General features: G+C 49.2%; 1 protein-coding gene across 3 annotated transcripts in view; it reads right to left on the reverse strand.

Annotated features, from left to right (window-relative positions):
- Positions 1 to 145: 145 nt before the first annotated feature.
- The window catches only part of Mcc (mutated in colorectal cancers), a 336,531-nt gene continuing 318,520 nt past the window's right edge, over positions 146 to 18,156 (reverse strand). For all 3 annotated transcript variants that reach the window (XM_005376512.2, XM_005376514.2, XM_005376513.2), the window contains 3 exons: positions 15,065 to 15,165; positions 3,133 to 3,255; positions 146 to 1,731 (listed from right to left, as the gene is read on the reverse strand). In XM_005376512.2, coding sequence (XP_005376569.1) covers positions 1,551 to 1,731; positions 3,133 to 3,255; positions 15,065 to 15,165 — 405 coding nt within the window. In that variant the 3' untranslated portion in view covers positions 146 to 1,550. The remainder of the gene's footprint in view (positions 1,732 to 3,132; positions 3,256 to 15,064; positions 15,166 to 18,156) is intronic.

An 18,156-nucleotide genomic window follows, 5' to 3' on the forward strand; every position in this document is an offset into this window, starting at 1 on the left:
AAAATAAAGCTTTATACAAACGATGAAGATTGACTTTTTCAAGAATATGACTTGAACTTAAGACTCAATGAGCATGAAAATATAACAAAGCACCCAAATGCTGGTCCTTACAGATGCATACTTTTTTTTTTTTTTTTTTTGAGACAGAGCCTTACGGTTTGCCTCAGAAGGGTTGTTGCTTTCAGGGAAGAACTGTGTACTAGGAGGTGGCTGGAATTCCTTTCCCGGTTGCACAGAGGCTGAAGAATTTTTTGTGCTCTCTGAAATTAGATCAGCTTGTACTTAAAGCTCATGGACAGAAAAAATTTCTTGCAGTGACCTGCTTAGAACTATTTGTAGTTAACTATGACATTGGAACCCATTTCTCATAGGGGACTTGGGTAGTCTTGGGACTACAGAAAAATTCAGGCACTTTGGTCCTGCTTAGCCCTGTTAGCATTTTGGTTGAAACTGAACCTTTTATGCAGAATAAGCTAATCATCACCGTGTAGTTGAGGGGAAAAGCCTAAGAGCAGTCTCCTCCTCCTGCATGACAGCAGGTGCTCAGTGCCCGGCTGGAGGCTCACTAGTACTCAAGTAGGTGGGAGCAGTGCTGCAAAACATTCGCTATCTCCTGACGGCGCATGCCTTCTTGCTTTTAAGGGTAGAAGGAAAGAGGTCTGGAGCTACTTGTACTCAGGGATGAGTTCTGATTCAGCGGAATGCAATTCTGTATAGTGCCCCAAAGCTGGGGCGAAGTGCTAATACTGCTTTCCTGTTCTTAAACCCCAGGAGAACTTTAGTTGCATTACATGTGCTGTGATTCTCAACTCTTAAGTCTTGGCTATTCATGATTCCATCGAGAAGGGAAGATCTCAGAATCAAGAGGGCGCCCTTCCCATTCCTGCTTCTAAAATGTAAGGTTGAAGGGCATCTCTACTCTTGTGATACAGAATTGTTCAGCACATCTCTGGTGCCTACTTGTGACTGATGGGACTGTAAGTGCCATCCTAGGGCAGCAATTCGCCACTACTCGCCTTGGATTTCTCTCAGTGATGCCTCTGTAGGACAGCCAAGAGTTGATAATGTGGGACTTGGAAACCCAGTTCTTGCTGGAACAAGCAAGTCAGCACTCCTAGATGCTAGAGATACATACAGATCTGTGTCAGCATTTTCCCTGGGAGGAAGAGGAAAGAAAGAGAAATCGGAGATGCCAGAAGGTTAGCCCATTATCTACAAAAAAAGAAAGTAGACTGGAAAATCACAAAAACAAATGCACTGATACACAGGAAGCTGGAGACAGTGACTGCTTAAAGCCCAAGGGAGATACTACTGAGCACTGCACAGGGCCTTTGCTTACATACTGTCCATGGGCCAGGAGAGGGGAACCGAGTCCTGTGGATAAAGCCCACAGTGTCACTCACTGCCAGCCAGTGAAACGTGGCACTCCATCCACTTGCTGACCTATGTGCCGCCTCTGTCTTCCCAACAGGTCCTTGTCCTGGGGCCCTCCCTCCACTGGCCTGCTAGAACATAGCTCCAGGGATACAGCTTCAGTGCCTGAGTGCTGATTAAAGTGAAGTTTCATTGGTGTGTGGCCGGGAGTTCTCCTCCTCTAGCAGAGCTATTCTTTGTTTGAGCATTCTCACTTGGGTCTCATGTCTTTCCACCATGGCCATCATCTGAGACTCCAACTTCTTCAGCTTGTTTTGATGCTTTTTCTTTGCTTTTTCATATGCAGCCACCAGGTTGCTATGTGGGAATGGAGGGAAATGAGAGTAAAGATTCACCCTTTATAGCATGTGACACACTGTCCTGTTCGCTGGGTAGCCACATCTAGTGAGCACTGCTCAAAAAAGAGCTCAGTCTGCCTCTTACATAAAAATCTAAGCACAAAACCCAGGTACTGGCACTCAGTGTGTCATCTGCCAGTGTAACACGGATTAGTTCAGCCGCCCTGCTGGAGGCTCGTCACACTGACATTTTAGTAAGGCTTTACTAAGAGTGAAATCAGCACCCAAAACTAGCTAGACCTAAGGAGCAAAAGTAGCTGGATTCCAAAAGTCTGTTACTGTAAGTACAGATTGTGGCCCACTTGTTGCTCGCTCCACGGCAGCTGAGTTACAGGAGTGTTGCCATGAAATAACATTACTCAGCATCAGACCAAAGAGGCTGTCTTGTTTTTCAATTGTTTTTTACATTTCAGAAATTTTAACATAGTCAATTTCCACAAGTTTATTCACATGCAGGCATATATATCAAACACAAATTTTGTTCCCGGAACAAAATGAGACGTTGAATTTTTTGTAGTATCCATGATATCCATCCTGAAAAAACCTGTTTTCATTCATAACAGACTCCTAATATAAATTCACTGTATTATGAAGTGAAACCATTTTAATGTCCAAAATCAAACTACAAATACACTGCGCCATTCTCTGAAGGCAGCTAACCTTATCATTTCCAGCACATCTGCGGGGAACAGTGCTCATGTACCTCTGAATAACATGGTGACTGCAAACGCAGATGTGAGAATCCAGCTGTCTTCTATTAATCCAGACATTACAGAGATGTGCAAAACTAAATAGTGCCACTTTGCTAATTGTTTTTTGGAAAGTACTTTCTCATTCAAATATTTGTGTTATATCTAGTGAATTTGGGTTTTCTGGTAAATGAATTTAAAACTTTTAACAAGTTCCTCAGTTTATGAAAAGTATCAATACATTACAGGAAAGGAAGCTCTTTAAAATAGTTTTTATAAATGTAAAGGAATCCTGAACCCAAGGAAATTGGAGACTGTTGTCTTAAAATAGTATAAAGTGTCCTAAAGTGTCTGCTGGATGTTAAATGTCTCTCAAAGGGATCTGCAGCTAGTTCTGTTTTGAAAACACTGGCTTAAACACATTTTCTTGTATGGTCTCCAGAGCTGTCAAGAAGAGACTGTAGTAATCTCCTTTCTCGTTTCCCTTGGTCAAAGGACCCATCTTTACTGAGCATTTCTTAGGTTTCTGTGTGGCCTCCTGTGAGATGCTGCTCTGAGGAGGGGCAGGTGAGGATGCCCCACTGACCACAGCTCCTCTCCAATAGGTACAGAAAGCTCTCCCTGTGTCTATGGGTGGTATCCGCCCACGTAGCACTTGGGGGGACTTTTACCTGTTGGCCCGCTTTAGATCATTGACAAACTCTGCAGATTGCTGATGTCGGATTTCGCTGCTCTTGGTGAGTCTTTCCAAGGCACTCACGAGCTCTTGAACTCTGGCCTTCAGCTTCTTTTCTCTGTGTCAAGGGAAGAGCATGTTGCCATGAGTAGCTTGAGGTGACGGTGGAGGTGCCACTCCCCTGGCAGTTTTGGGAAGGAGGCATGTGTAGCTACCAAATCAAAAAGCCAGCTTCCAGAAAACGAGCTAGAAGGCTCCGAAGCAGCACAGCTTTCCTGGCTAGCAGGTTGAGAATAAACACTTATCCTGCCTTCTCCAAAGCTGATCTGAGCCTGTTCCTTGAGTGAGAGCCCTTCAGAGACCTTAAGTATGTGTCACAGGGAACATGGCAGGTGCTTCTGTGGCTGGCTTGCAAGCCCTTGGCTATGAGTGCTGCTGGACTACAAACCCATTTCCGTCTGAACCACTCAACGGCTCAAGAAGAGAAACCTCTGTCTGACCTGGGCTGCCTACCTTGGAAAAGTCCTTATCTGTTAAGCCGATAGACCCTACCTGGAAAAACAGAAAGGCAAAATGGAAAAGGGGAGGAGTGGAAATGACACTCATTTCACAAAGGACCTTGTTTCCTATTAAAGTACTTAAATTTGGTTTCCATTTTGGTTTCTCCTGCTTTTGTTCTGTGGTTCTTTACACTGACTGAAGAGTATGTGAAGGGTAGTGTCTGTGGTCCAGATCCAGAAACTCACTGCTTTCCCCTGGTTCCCACAAGACCTGGGCACAGCAAGAGTAACCAGCATCTTCCCTGGCGTCACACGAATGGTGCCAGCCTGCACCATAACACACCATGCTTAGCAGTCTCATTGTAGTTGGCTTGTTTCTCCAGTGGGTCCCCTGCACTGCACCCCGAACCTCAGTGACACCCTTCTTTCTAGTGCTGGTGAAAACTTCTTCAGAACCCTGTGCTAAGTACTTCCTGCCTTGAAACGTACTGGGAAACCAGCATTTAAGCAAAGGGATACCCCTAAAAAGATAAAGTATAAATGGCCTGATTAGTTCATAGGACAATTTGGTAATGCTTAGGGAAATCCTACCAAAGAATGAGCACTTCCTTTAACTGAGCAACTTGACTTTTAGGGCTTTATCTTACAGAAAAAAACAGGAAGACAGGTTCCCAAAGATACTTCAGTTATCGCTGGATTCCCTTCAGCTTTGGTTATAATAAAACAAAGAATGGAAAACAACCAGGGGAGTGGTTAAGTTAATCAAGGCATATCCATGCTATAAAATGCCTGCCCAAGAAGCCTCTTTATCATGCAGACCACCATGCAGTGAGGAGGAAGGTATCTCACAAGGTAAGTGCAAAGGCAATTCTAGTGTAGCATTTTGTAGGCAATGGAAATCTGAGTGTGTAACAATAAACTAGAAGCTAAACACCTAACTTAGCAACAGTGAATTCAGCGGCTTTTCTACTTTACTCTTCTTATTTCATGAGTTACATTTTTAGTTCTTGCAAGTCTTTATTGCTTGTAAGTTTTAGAATTTTGTGTCTTTCCTGTAAAGGGAGTCTCAGTTCTGCTTCCTGTGGGAATGCCAGCAGTAGGGTGGAAGGATCCTTCCAGATGCACAGCAGTTTGGAACCTGTTCTCCCTGGCTTCTCAAGTTTGATCTTTTACATTTCTGACTGTATGGCAAATCAAGCTCTTCAATCGAATTACTGAAGGAGGGAATTGCAACACAAAACCCCAGGCCTTCTTTTGCAAGGGAGGACAGAGGTCGGAAGATCTTTCAGGCCCTTAGTGCCCAGGGCATTCCTCAGTGAATACCTCCACCGCCTTAGCTACCCAGGGAGGTTGGAGCTGGGGTAGCTGCAATTGCCAGGGAGTCTCCCACTTCCTGAGGAATGCCTGCTCCCTGACCCTGGCAACCACCAAGCAGTTAGATCTGGTTGCATTTCCAACTGGAATCAGAGAGTGGCAGCATTTTCTAGCAGAAGTGAGAATGTACTGCTGGATGGGATTCCCTCCCTCCCCACGGCTTCCTCAGCCTTAGCAGCAGCCGGCTCCTCTCCAGCTGAGGCAAGGCTAAGAGCACTCCCACCCCTCTGGCTGGAAAAAATAGGGTAGAGTTATTCTACATTTATTATTGTTCTGACTCCTTCTTTCCAAATTGATTGTACAAAGGGGAAAAGAAATTGTGACCAGAACTAAAAATGTAACTCATGAAATCTACAACAAAAAGCCACTCAAAGCAGAATCACCCCTGCCTGCCTCCCCCCGCATCAGGTCCACACCCTACAGACCCCAGGGCAGGGAAATCAGGGCCAAAACACAAAGGCCTTCCTTCTCCAGCACCAGGCCCTCAGGGTACCACAGTGAGCTTTCCGGACCTGGCCAGCTCCAAAGGAAGAACAGAACACCAGGAAGACTGGAGAGGATCTTAGATGCTTCCCAGTCCCGCTTGGAACACTGCAAGAGCTCAGAGCATGCCCCAACCCCACCACCACTACACCCACACCCAAAACTGCTTGGGTCTAAGGGTGGGAGAGAGGGGTACAAAGCCTAGCAAGAACTGTCATAGATTTACTTAAGAGTTGCAAAGACAGGGTCAAACCTCAAACCTAAAATGGGTTTTACTTGTTTTCATTTGACAGGCAGATTCCACACTAGGAGCTGTGACTTCAGAATCACTTGCTTCACAGCATCTTCCAAACACTGTGAAGTAACAGCTTCCTTCAAGCTGTGCATCCCATCCAGAACACAGCCACTTGCCATGGCTATCAGAGTACTTGATGGGCCGCTCTCAATTGAGATGCGCTCTAAGTATAAAATGCACACTGGTGTTTGAGGCTATAAAACAAAAGGCAAAACACCTCAATTCCTTTTAAAATATCTATTGCTTTATTTTTTATGGTGCTGGTGACCCAAGCCAGGGACTCATGTTTGCCGGGCAAGCTCTCTACCACTACATTACATTCCCAGCATGAGGTAATTTATACGGGGTTAAATGTGCTATTCAGATTACAACCAGGTTGGTGTGGAGCAGCCTTAAGCATGTTAGGCAAGCACTTCACCACTGAGCTATACTCCTAGCCCTACTAATTTTACATTTTAAAAAATTAGTGTGGAATTTAGAAAACTGTATGTACATGACTTGCATTTGTAGCTCAAATTACATTCCTAGCAGAGAGCAGCTCTCTAGAGCAATTGTTTAAAAGAGTATTATCAGTTTATTTTCCTGGATTCTGATTCAGCTGGTTTGAGTTGAAACTCAGGGATTGCAGCTTATGAAGTCCCCCAGGTCACTTGTTATCAGGCAAAAATGAGGAAACTGGTAAGGTAGAAGGGTTTTCCCCTGGGGTCTGAGGGCAAGCCCCCTGTGCTCCCAGGACTCCCTGAACCTAACAGTACATGCAAACCATACGCAGGGCCCTGCTAGAGTCCTAGTCTACCGCTTTCCTCACTCACAGGGTGACGTGGACAACAGAACTGCAGCCTGCCAATCCAAGTGACTTAGAAACCTCAAACTGGTCATGCCCTGTTCCATCTAGTTTCTAGTTCAGATGTGCTTGGGCTTCAGTTCACAAGAATTTATGCAGTCTGTGTATGTTCTAAGGCCAAACGAGCATTTTCTTAGGCATCATCCAGATGAGAAAGCAAAACAGAACACTGTATCTTCACGTCCCCCTTCAATAGTAATGCATCCGTACAGTGTTTTTTAGAATGCCCAGCACGGCGTAGTCCCTTCCTTCCTTGTTCTTGTCTTCCCAGTAGGTTTAGGCACTCACGAATTTAAACCTGTACCATCAAGTAAAAAAAAAACAATGCTGGATTACTATGAAACTATCAAAACCCAGCCTCCCGGTGTACACACGCATTTCAGTATGGGTCCCCAAGCGCAGTATTCAGGCCCCTCACCAACAGTGACCACAAAGAACCTATGAATCTTACTGCAACCATGCAGCCAGGAAAGTATTTTTTTTCTAACAAACAATTTTAAGCACTGAAAAATCTACAGGCGATTTGGGGGCAGCCTCCTGCTGGGAGGTTTAGTGTAACAAGGTAAACCAGCGTGGCCCGTCTGCTTTGGACTCTGAAGTACCGCATGTTGGTACCCTGGCAGCTGGGATGTACAGCTTTGTGAACAGCACTAAGAAGGCTGAATCCGCCCCCCAGTCGTTAGGCTGACAGGCGGTACTTCGTGATTAGAGAAAGTCACCAGGGTGGGCGCCCAGTCCTGATGAGTGCAGCCGGCCAGGAAACCTTTCAGAGAAGCTGTAATCAAACCAAATCACGGGGAGTTGTGGCCACGCAGCCACAAGGCCAGAATTTCTTAACAATTGCTAATTATGTGGAATTAGAACTGAGAGAATTGTCTGCATATGTGGTTCCTCTCCCTTACCTTCCACCCCAGTCTGGCTTCTGCTCCGTGGAAGTGGCCCGGTCACACCACTTGGGCCTCAATGCCTCTGTGCTTCCTTACCCAGCAGCAGCAGCATCTGCACGCTGGCCACACCCGCTCCTGTGACCTGCTCTTCACTCCCGGGGAGTGCGCACCTGCAGTGAGTGGACTTCACCCTCTACTCACTGTCCCCTCGGTGGTCGTCCACCCTGCTCTCCACACCACCTCCAGATGCTGGGAGCTACCTAAGCATGTGGGCCTGGACCAGAGTTTAATTTTACTTTTAATTCTGTCCACTTAAATTTAGTTTCCTAAATACTACCTAAGTGCTAAAAAGTCCAAATCCTTATCTCTAGACCCTTCTTCGGAGCTCTGGACTTGTCCAGCTGATACCTCCATTAGCAGGCATCTTCAGTTCAGCATGACGAGAGCAGAACTTTTCCAATTTCCACCGAATCCACTCTCTCTTGTGCGTCAGCAAAAGGCAACAGCACTGGTCTGGCTACCAGCACCGTCCTGGAGGGCCCTCACCCCCACTGTTTCCCTCATCCTCTTGCGTTCTGCCCCGAGTATTACCAGGCTCCAAGCTGCCGTCCTTTCTCACTTAGATCACAGTGACAGCCTGACTGGCTTCTCTGCTTCTGCCTTTGCCCTTTCTGATCTGCTTTCACGGGACGGCCAGGTGATACCGTAAAAGGACAGATCAGATCGCGTTATTGCCCTTCAGAGCCTTCCACTCACACTTGCAGTGACGTCTGTGGTCTCACTCGCCATGAGGTTTTGCTTCCACAAACTCCTGGCCACCTGGAATGGTGTCCTGTTCTCTGCTGCTGCTTTTTGTTTCCTCGCAAGTGTAAACTCTCAAAGAGGCTCACTCTGATCCCTGTCTACACACGTCCCAGTCACAGTACCTTGTTATTTCCCTCATATTATTCGTTGTAGACTGCACTGAACTTCTTAAAACTCCCACAGGGACTATATCCCTTCTACTACCTTCATGGTAGTCATCAGAAGGTCTGACTCCTTACTTTTCAAATTATCCTGGTAGCAGATAGCAGCTCTCTAAGTCCTTTGCAAGGATAACGCTCTTGTAATTCTCACAACCACCTTTAAGGCCAGTATTATTATGGCCACTTTACAGATGAGGAACTTGAGGTATAGTGAAGAGACTTGCCATAGCCAGGAGCTGCAGAGCGGGCCTTCACACTGATGAGTCTGTGCAAAGCGGGTGCTGAAGCATCTTGTGACTCATAAAGGGAAGAGATAGAGCAAGAGATACATCTCTGGTTAAGAGCACAGGCCTGTGGAACAAGGGCTAAATGTCTCCAGGTAATGATGTTCTGCAGCTATTCTATTGGAGCGGGGCTGTATTTGGCCAGGAGTAGCAGTGAGAGGATGCCAACAGTTGAGCTCTTTGCCCCGATTTTCTAGGAACATGTTTTGTGTCCGGCAAATGCACCTCTCACAGGCTGCCTCGGCTCGGGGCTGCTGCATGCTCTGATGCTCCCCGCCACTCTGTCTTGCTGGGGTCCCAGAAGAGGCTGCATTTTCTCTAGATTTTGGAACATTGGGGCAATGACAGAAATCTCAATTGCTCAAGCAGTACCTGCCTCAGTCCTGTGGGTGAACCTTGGCCCTTATGCCCTTCTAGGCATCCTAGCCGGAGCTCAGTAATTTATTTCCACGAGAGTGAAGCCAGAAGCACACTCTGTATTCCATTAATGTCCTGCAGACCCATGTGCATTTATGCAGTTCCAGGCACAACTTCCATTGCTTGATTGCTATTATAAATCAGCCAAATATGAAGAATCAGCAAATACAAGTTTAATAAAACAGTACCTCTTAAAATAATGGTCCTCCTAATAAAATGGTGAAGATTTTGCTGCTAGTTTGCTCAATGGGGTTCCCTCTGTAAGAGCACCCCACCCAGCGCACTTCATCCCACCATTTTGTGGCTCAAAATTGTATTCATACTTAGCTGTTGAAATAAGATACATTTTTTTTTCACTGAAAAATGCTCATATTGGTTCCTACAGGTCTGGAGAGCCTAGAACTGGGCAAGTGAGTTTTGCACTGCAGACAGAGTTCTCAGGCATTTTGCTAGTTTGCTCTAAGGCACTGCAAACAGCCAGCTGCTGCTCTGTGGGCCTCTGCTGAGCAGAGAGTGGCACTGGGGCTCAGAAAGCATCTGATAGAAGGTGAGGAGAGGCTCATGGGTAAGAAACATGAGCATAACGCAAAGGCCCTTCTCTTGGAAAGAGAAACTGTCCCAGGTGACTATGACTAAGAATTATGTAAAGGGAAAGCATCCAAACCATGGGCTACAAAGTTATATTGGGGCCCTACCGGTGATCCCAAATGCCACCAACTGTCACCATGCGATGGTGGTCACACTGAAGGTTATGCAGAGCCTCCTGGTCAGCATGGACACTAAGGTATTTTGGTGGCAGAACATGAAGAGAGCAGCAGCAGAATGTCCCCTGAGGACACTGAGTCCTGATTTGCTGAGGGCAAACTTGGGGTAAGGTGGTCCAAATGAAAAAGAATGAAAGATTTTAAGAGAGGAAACAATGACTATAAATTGTTGTCACGGATCATTGAGAGAACCGAGTTTTTCATATGCAGTGTATATGGGCATTCTGAGGGAAAGGCTACCCACAGAGCAGGAGGAAACAGTTCTGTCCCCCCTCGCTGCCTTGGAGCCTCTGTGATAACTGGGTGAAGGTGTGCATTGTGCGTAAGGCCGAGGTCAGCTAGGGACCATGTAGTGAGAACCACGTCCGCAGAGTTGCAGGCATGCACCTGGCTGAGTGAGCCAAACAGCTGAAACAACTGTCTGACTGACGGGTGAGTCCTGTAAAGCGCCCGGATCGTCTTGGGAAGAACTTGAAGCATAGGAGGTTTGAGGTAAGGGGGGTTCTCACTGCCGGCTTTGAGGATGGAGGCAACAACAAGGAATGAGAGAAGCCTCCGGGAGCTGAGAGGTCCCGGGCACCCGCCAACCCGGAGAATGGGACCTGACTCTCCAGCCACAGGGGACGGAACTCTTCCATGGGCAGAGTGGGCTCAGAAGCAGGTCCTCCCCTAGATCCCTTGGACGGGTGCACAGTGCCCAGTGACAGACACATGCACGGCAGCCTTGCCAGACGCCAAGCAGAAAGGCCGACCATGCTGTCTGACCTGTGGGCCCCTCATCACCTTTGCAATTCAGGATCCTCATAAAGGGAGGGACATGAGATGCCCTGAGAAAGTTTCTCAGCAACAGGAAACCATTAGCAGGGTAGCCACCATGGTGCTTCTTGTAAGGTTAATTTTGACCCTGAAAGATCACCCCCATTCAGCGGCTCATTCTCAGGCACACACAGATGTGCTCTTGTGTCTCCTTTCTAAAAAAACAAAGTCCCAGACAGTCCTGCCATCTGCACAGCGAACTTATCAAATCAGCTGCCTTCACTTCCAGCCTTTCCCCACTCCAAAGTGAAACATGCTGGCATCCTTGCTTTGAAGCACTTTCTTTTCTTGGCTTTAGAAGCTTCCAACTCTACTCTCTGGAGTTCCTCTATCCGGAGTAACCTGGACTGCTGGGGAAGCCCAGACCCTAGAGACACTGTGGAAGGGTATAGGGGTGTTTCCCACGCTGTCTCCTTGAGCCCTGACGCTGCCTTGTGTGTCTGTCCCTTCCTGTGAGGCATCTCCACTCCAGGTCACATCCAGGCCTTCCAGATCTGGCCTCCTTTGGTCACACTGATCAAAGGGGCACTGGATCCCACTGAGTCTCATGGGGATCTCACATGCTGCCTTCTCTCCAAGCAGCAGTGGCTCCCCTGCTTGTCAGGCATGACAGCGAAAAGGATGGCGCAGGCTCTGCTCGGCTGGATGAGTTGGGTGGACCCTGTCACTGGACAGAGTGGCCCGGCCACTGCAGTTGTTAACTGCCTTCGCTTAGCAGCTTACAGAACCAGCTGGCACACAGACGGACTTGGGTGGTGAAACCCAGTCCCGGCACCCCACAGGCTCGGCAAGGCCCCTGGGGGGTGTGGGACTGAATGACTACAACCTCCTGGGACAGCAGCGCACTTCTACAGGCATGGCGTTAGAGCTGAGTCAGGTGCAGGGCGGGGCTGTGAGAGCCCAGCACTGCCCTGTTCCCGGGCCCCCAGCTGGGGAGCACAGCTTCCTCCCTTTCGGTCACGACTGGCCGTGCACCTCACTTGCCCTCGGCATCGGGAGACAGGCTCACCACAGCGGCACACCAGGAGCGGACCACGCGCTGTACGGAGGGAAGAGTCCCGGAATGAGCTCCAAGAGGTGGGATGAGCTCGAAGAGGTGGGCTCCACTCACCCAACTCTGTCCACAGGCAGGGTGCAGGGGGCAGCATAGCGAAAGTGGAGGCACGCAGTCTGCCACTGTTTTGTAACTGTGTGACCTCGGGAGCTCACTCACCTTGCTGTGCCAGCTCAGCCCTGATGAGACGGAGAGCAGCACCTGCTCTCGGCGTCTCACAAGGGCCTGATGGAGAAGAGCCGGCTGCTCCACCCCCGTGCCTAGGGCTGGAGGGCAGGCTGCACAGACACACCAAGGATGGGGTGGGCCGTCTCGGAAGATCCCCCTACGGAGCTGCTGTTTGCTAATTTGCTTCTGTGGAAAGTTCACAGCACACAGCCTGAGCAAGCAGAGCAAAAACAAGACGCCTTGATAAGAAAATACCTCATGGCCAAGACTGCAAACCTGGACACCCAGATGGAATTTTACAGCTGCACAGAGCTGTCCTAAGTATTCACGAAGTGGAGGGAATGGAATCAGACCAGACGGGAATTCCATTCTAAATGTGAAACAGCGCAGTTCTGGTTTTGTTCCACACAAGAGTGCGAAGACACACCAAGAGGGCCAGCACTGGACAAGGGCCCAGCCAAAGCTGAAGCCCACCAGGCCAGGAGACACGGGGCTGGCACAGGCAGGAACCCAGAAATGGTGCCTGAAGTGTCACAGGACACTTCTTGGGATGGCTGGATTTCATAAAAGGACCAGTGCTTAGCTTCGTCTCTTCTTTCCTGCACCTACCCTTCTCAGTCTAGATCCTGCCTGGTCCCACGACTTTGGCTCCTTTCCAAGGGAGGGAAACTTCTGAATGCTGGTAAGGTTCCCCTAGGTTACCTCAGCTACTGGCCTGTACATAATCAGCAATGTTAAAGAAGGTGTTACTTTCCATTTGAGTTTTCAGAAGAAAAAAAATCTCCAAACTTCAGCCCCCAGGTGTCTATAGTATATACCCTCATAAAATGATTATTCCAATTTATAAGCTATATTTACAGTATAACTCTGTTATTTTTCTTTTTCCTCTAGCTCTGTGGGTTCTTTCTTGACTCCACGTATCTGCGTTTTGATTAGAAATCCATGCTAACCAACCTAAGCTGGTTATTGGAAATCCATTGTGATGGAAAGAATAAATGAAATCTCTTTTTATGTTTAGTCAGCACAACCCGCATTCTCCATGTGCCAGCAAAGTCCTCTGAAGCTTGGGGAATTTGAAAAATTCAGGGCTTTAGCTTACACATACAATATCCGATGGCTCCCTGTTGGAACCACAGTGGATTTTCATCCCGGGTCTCTGGCACAGGCGAGTCATTGGATTTGTTCAGGGTATTTACTGTGCTGCTTCTCTCTTCCTGCCCTCAGCAGAGGGATTACAATTTAACCACATGGCCAGAGGTGCTGGCAAAGGAAAAGCAGCACTATTACAAGTTGGAAGGAAAGACAAAAAATGATAGTGAGGAAATCAGGAAGGTAGTGAAGTCCGTTCGCCACAAGGCAGCCTGCAAACCACTGTCAGCGGGGACGACTTGCTGTAAAATAAACAGCCCTGCCCGGACCAAGGTAAGTGCCAGAATACACTGGAGCCTTCCCCTCCCACCCTAAATCCCCAGAAGTGATGAGAAAAGTTAAAAACTCCCCGAGCATCTTAAACACTCTTTGTAGACTAGAAACTATGAACAATTGGGAAAAATGAAAGGCAGATGTTTTATTCTTTCTGAAAGAGGAAACAACTCAGAATGCACACAGATAAAAGCTGCTGCCAAAGGAAAGGAAGGAGGCGGCTCAGGCTCTCCAGTCAGAGATGCTGCCTGTCTGAACAGGGAGGGACCAGACGCTGGGTCAGATACGCAGACGGGACGGTGGTCAGCATCCAGAAGGAAGAAAAACCCCCAAAGAGGAGATTTGCACGTGCCAGCCTGTGACCTGGCTCCAGGAGTTGCAGGGAGTGGCCCTGTGATAAGCGCAATACTCACAAATAGGCTCCAAAGAATTTGAAATACAGCGATGAGCACAGAAGTTACAGAAAACCAACCCTGAGAAAGAGTCACAAAATTCTATGAAGAATTTATGTATGAAGAATCAGAGTTTCCTCCCTCTCCTGCCATTCTCTTCTACTTTGTCCCTCCCTCCCTTCCTGTCTGTTCAGGTGGTGAAGCAAGGAGTTAACTGGACTTTCAAGTAGGTTAAGCCCCTCCCTTAAGGCCGAAGGGCGAAGGAGATGGCCGTGAGCCCGCAGGTCGGACTGGAGTCCGCAGCTGAGGCAGGGACCGACAGGACTTGGAAGTAGCTGCCTGACAGGAAGCGAGGAGGGACTGCAAGCAGGGATCACTGGACAGAGCAGTCGATGCGCTCGCTCCCTGGGGAACAGAAGCAGGATGTGCACCTGTGGGTCAGCTCAAGACCCGCACAAGCAGCTATGAGTGCAAGCTCCACCCTTTCCCAGACCAGCCCCTCTGCACAAACCCACAAATAATGAACGGTGTCCCTCTGGGCCTTCATAGATGTAAAATGCCTTCCCTGAGCACGGACGGTGTCCGTGGGAGCTGCCCGCTCCGTGCAGGGGACGGCGCGTCTGCGTGTCTGTGCTTCTCTCACCGTGCACCGGGTTAACAGCCCTCAACAGGTGGTGACGGTGGCTACCAGAAAACTGAAATTACACAAGTGGCTCATCTTACACCTCTGCTAGAGGGTGCCGAGCAAAGGAACAACCGAAAGTGCGGCAGGAAAAGCAGATATGGAGGAATTGGCATTCATTTCTTGTTGCAAAAGAAGAGAAATAATATAAAGAAACACTGAAGTAACAAGGTAATGCCACGGAACTGAGGAAGGATGAAGCCTCTCACCGGAAAAGGGCCACTATGCTAAAGGAACTCTGTCCTGCTGACGGGTCTTTGAGGTAAGGGTGGCCGTCACCATGTACCTTACCCTGGAGCTTCTAGCCGAGGCCACAGAACAGAAAGGAAAGGAGGCGGCATTTCGCATCTGCAGATGGAAGGACTGCCTATCTGCCTCCCTCCCACCCTGCCCCTCTCCTATCAAACAACCCGGCACAAACGGGCCTTCTCTGTCCGTCCCGAGCCTCCCAGGACGAGAGAAGCAGGACCTACAGCACCGGCTCCTTCCGGACAGGCCTGCGTGACGCCTGGAGCCGGCTGCTCAGGCCCGGAGCACGGCCTCACTTGCGCGATAAACCTCGCGGCAGCAAGGCGCTTACCTGCGCACGGCGCTGGCGAACTCGGCGGCCAGCTCGCTCTCGCTGCACGTCGTCCTCAGTTCCGCCAGGGACAGAGCTGGGGAGGCGGCATCGGCACAGTCCTGAGGTGGCAAAGACATTCTTGTTAGGCCAGAAGCTGGGCTCCCTGGCCACAGGAAACTCTAGCTCCTCCGACAGAGCGTTTGGGCTGGACGGCGGGTTGCAGCAGCAGCTTGGGTGCTGGGCGGCACCCTCAGATCAGGCCGAGGGGAAGCCCGGCAGCAAATCCAAGACAACCTCCCATCTCAGCTCTCCAGCGACCTTCAAGGCTGCCCTACAGTGGCGATGACACCCCCACCCCGTGCCTAGGGCCGCACTGGTCCAGGCCCACCACAGGCTTTCACTCAGTCATCAGGCGGAGGCACAGAGTAGATACCTCTGTAATCCGCATTTTACCAAGGAGGAAACTGAGGCACAGACAGAGGTTACACTTCTCAGTTACCAATGAGGAAATGGAGGATCCAGGACTCAAAACCAGGCCGTCTGGCCCTTCAATGAAGAAACGCACACGAACGTGCTGCCGCCCCATCCTACTGCCCAAGAAAGCTCATCTTCTCCACAGCTGGGAGCTCTACTGGGTGCTCCATAATCAAGGACAAGGAGGAGGCACGGGACGGGCATCTCCACCCCATGTATCAGACTGGAACCCTGGTGAGCTACTGTTTTCTCGGCCTTAGAATAAAAATCTGTCATCTGCTGCAGGAGACACACAGACTGGATGGATCCAGTGCTAGGAGCCAAGCTGACAGGAGCCACACCCTCTTCCTCAGTCCACTCTTGTAAAGAGATGCCACCTTCCTAGGCACTCATGACAGCACGGGTCTGACACCTGAACCCTGTGCCCTCTGCCCAGGCTCCCGCCCTGCCCTGCCCTCCTGTTCTCCATCCAGGTGTCTTCCCAGACCCCCCACACCACCCTCAAAGTCTGCGGGGACCCTACCACTCCACCCCTTTCACATGTCCACTGCGCTGATGTGAACATTTCGGAAGACCCCTAATGCTTGGGCCACCACGTCTCCCTCGCAGTGCCACCTGCTGAGCATGTGTGGTGATGTCCTTGCGTACAGATTGACAAGAACTGCAAACACTTAGTGAAACTTGGATAGGAGTGAGGACCAGCTGTGTTGGTGGGAGAAAAGTTTTTAAAGCAAACGGGAATAGACCCATATATGGCCCCCTCACCTCTTTATATATGGCCCATAGGCCAGGAATGGCTTTTCTGTTTTAAAGTCATGAAAAAGTCAAAAGAGGAATACTTTGTAACAGGTAAACATTGCATGACATTCACCCTTCAGTGTTCATCAGTAAATTGTGAGAAGACAGCCACAGCCACTGGGTTCCTGGGGGCGCTGGTTTGCACCACACAGCTACGTGGGCAGAGACAGCAGGTGCAGCAGGTAGACAACGTGCAAATCCTAAAGTATTTACTCTTTGGTCCTCCCGAAGTTTGCTGATGCCTTCTCTAGACCATCTGCCTTATCTCCAACAGCAACAACCACCCACTGGCCCAGGGGTGGTGGTGCACTTCTGTAATCCCAGCACTTGGGAGGCTGAGGCAGGCGGATCGCTGTGAGTTCAAGCCAGCATAGGCTATCTAGTGAGTTCAAGGACAGCCTGAACTACGCAGCAAGACCTTGGCTTAAACAAACAAAACCTAACAAATAGCCAATATCTTATTGAAATACTAAATGGATCCAATACTTAAAAGACAAGAGAATTAGCTTACTCTAATTTACTTTCATAACTTAAGCAGCGGCAGATACTCTTATAAAGCTTGTTACTGTAATGTTAAAAAATCATCTGGCCTTTTCTGTCAGAGAAGTTTCTGTGCTTTGAAGCCACTGCACAAAACAGTGCTTCCCTCAGTTAATAAATACCCAGAACCGGGAGAAAACGTTCAGTTCCTGGGGTTCTGGCAAGAACCTGGCGAGTCACTCCCACCACACCCAAGAACACACACAGAGACACCAGTGTTCTGTCTCACAGACTCTAAGGCAAACTGACTAGCAACAAACTCCAAAGGCTGTAAAAAGTTTCAGAAGGTGTTTGTGTGTGATGAGAAAACACCACCTTTCTGAGCCCGAACCCCACCATATGAAACAGCCCCGGGTGGGCTGCTGTCCCCAGCCCAGGTGATTCCCAAGCACTGGTGCACTGGCCACAGTGACTTCCAAGGCCGAACTGCATTCCATTTGCTCCCTGCCGAAAACCCTCATGACTCCTTGTAGACCCCAGGGAACATGGCCCGCTGACCCCTCTAGGCAGCCCTTGGGTCTTGGCATGAGCTGTCCCTTCAGCCTAGAGCATGCCTCCTCGGCCCTAGCCCTCCATCCTACCTTCGACAGGCTGGCTCCCCTCTCTACTGGGTCAGTTTAGAAGCTGATCTCTTCCAGGAAACCTGTCCTGAATCTCTAATCTCGATTCTGTGTTTGGTCTGGATCCCACCATGGCACTGTAAGTGGATCCTTAAACTTGGGACACTCCGTCACTGTGTTGTGACTGTGTTTGCCCATAAGCCTCCTATTCACAAAGTCAATTTGGAGGACGCAATCTTTGTCGCCTGTCGCGCTCTGGGTCCTGGCTTGCTGTGAGTGCCAGAGCACACTCCTCAACTAAACAGGTGCATGGGAGGTAGCAGCTCTTGGACAGCTGGCTGCCTGGAAGCAATGGCTTCGTACTTCCCAGGTGCCTTGGGAGGATGGAGGCGGGGAAAGATGTAGCTGCAGCCATTTGTGAAGACTGCTTCAGAATTCTTATCTATTTAGGGGGTGACCGTTCACACCACACAACACCAGCACTGCTCCTTCTTCTGGACACTTCCCTGTACACGGGCCGCAAGCAGCCACTGAGGAGGCCAGCAAGCCAGCACACACCAGCTAGTTCTGCACCTGAGACAGGTGGGGCCAGGAGAAGCCGGCACTACCAGGAGGAGAAAATATGATATGCAATACATACACACCCCAAGATGCAGGCTGTAATTCCTCAGAGTCCAGAGATTTTCTTTCGCCCCATATGGTATTTGGAAGAGAGAGATAAAATGACAGAATAAGCTT

The sequence above is a fragment of the Chinchilla lanigera genome, unplaced genomic scaffold, assembly GCF_000276665.1.
Source record: "Chinchilla lanigera isolate Chin_1 unplaced genomic scaffold, ChiLan1.0 scaffold00007, whole genome shotgun sequence".
Classification (NCBI taxonomy): Eukaryota; Metazoa; Chordata; class Mammalia; order Rodentia; family Chinchillidae; genus Chinchilla; species Chinchilla lanigera.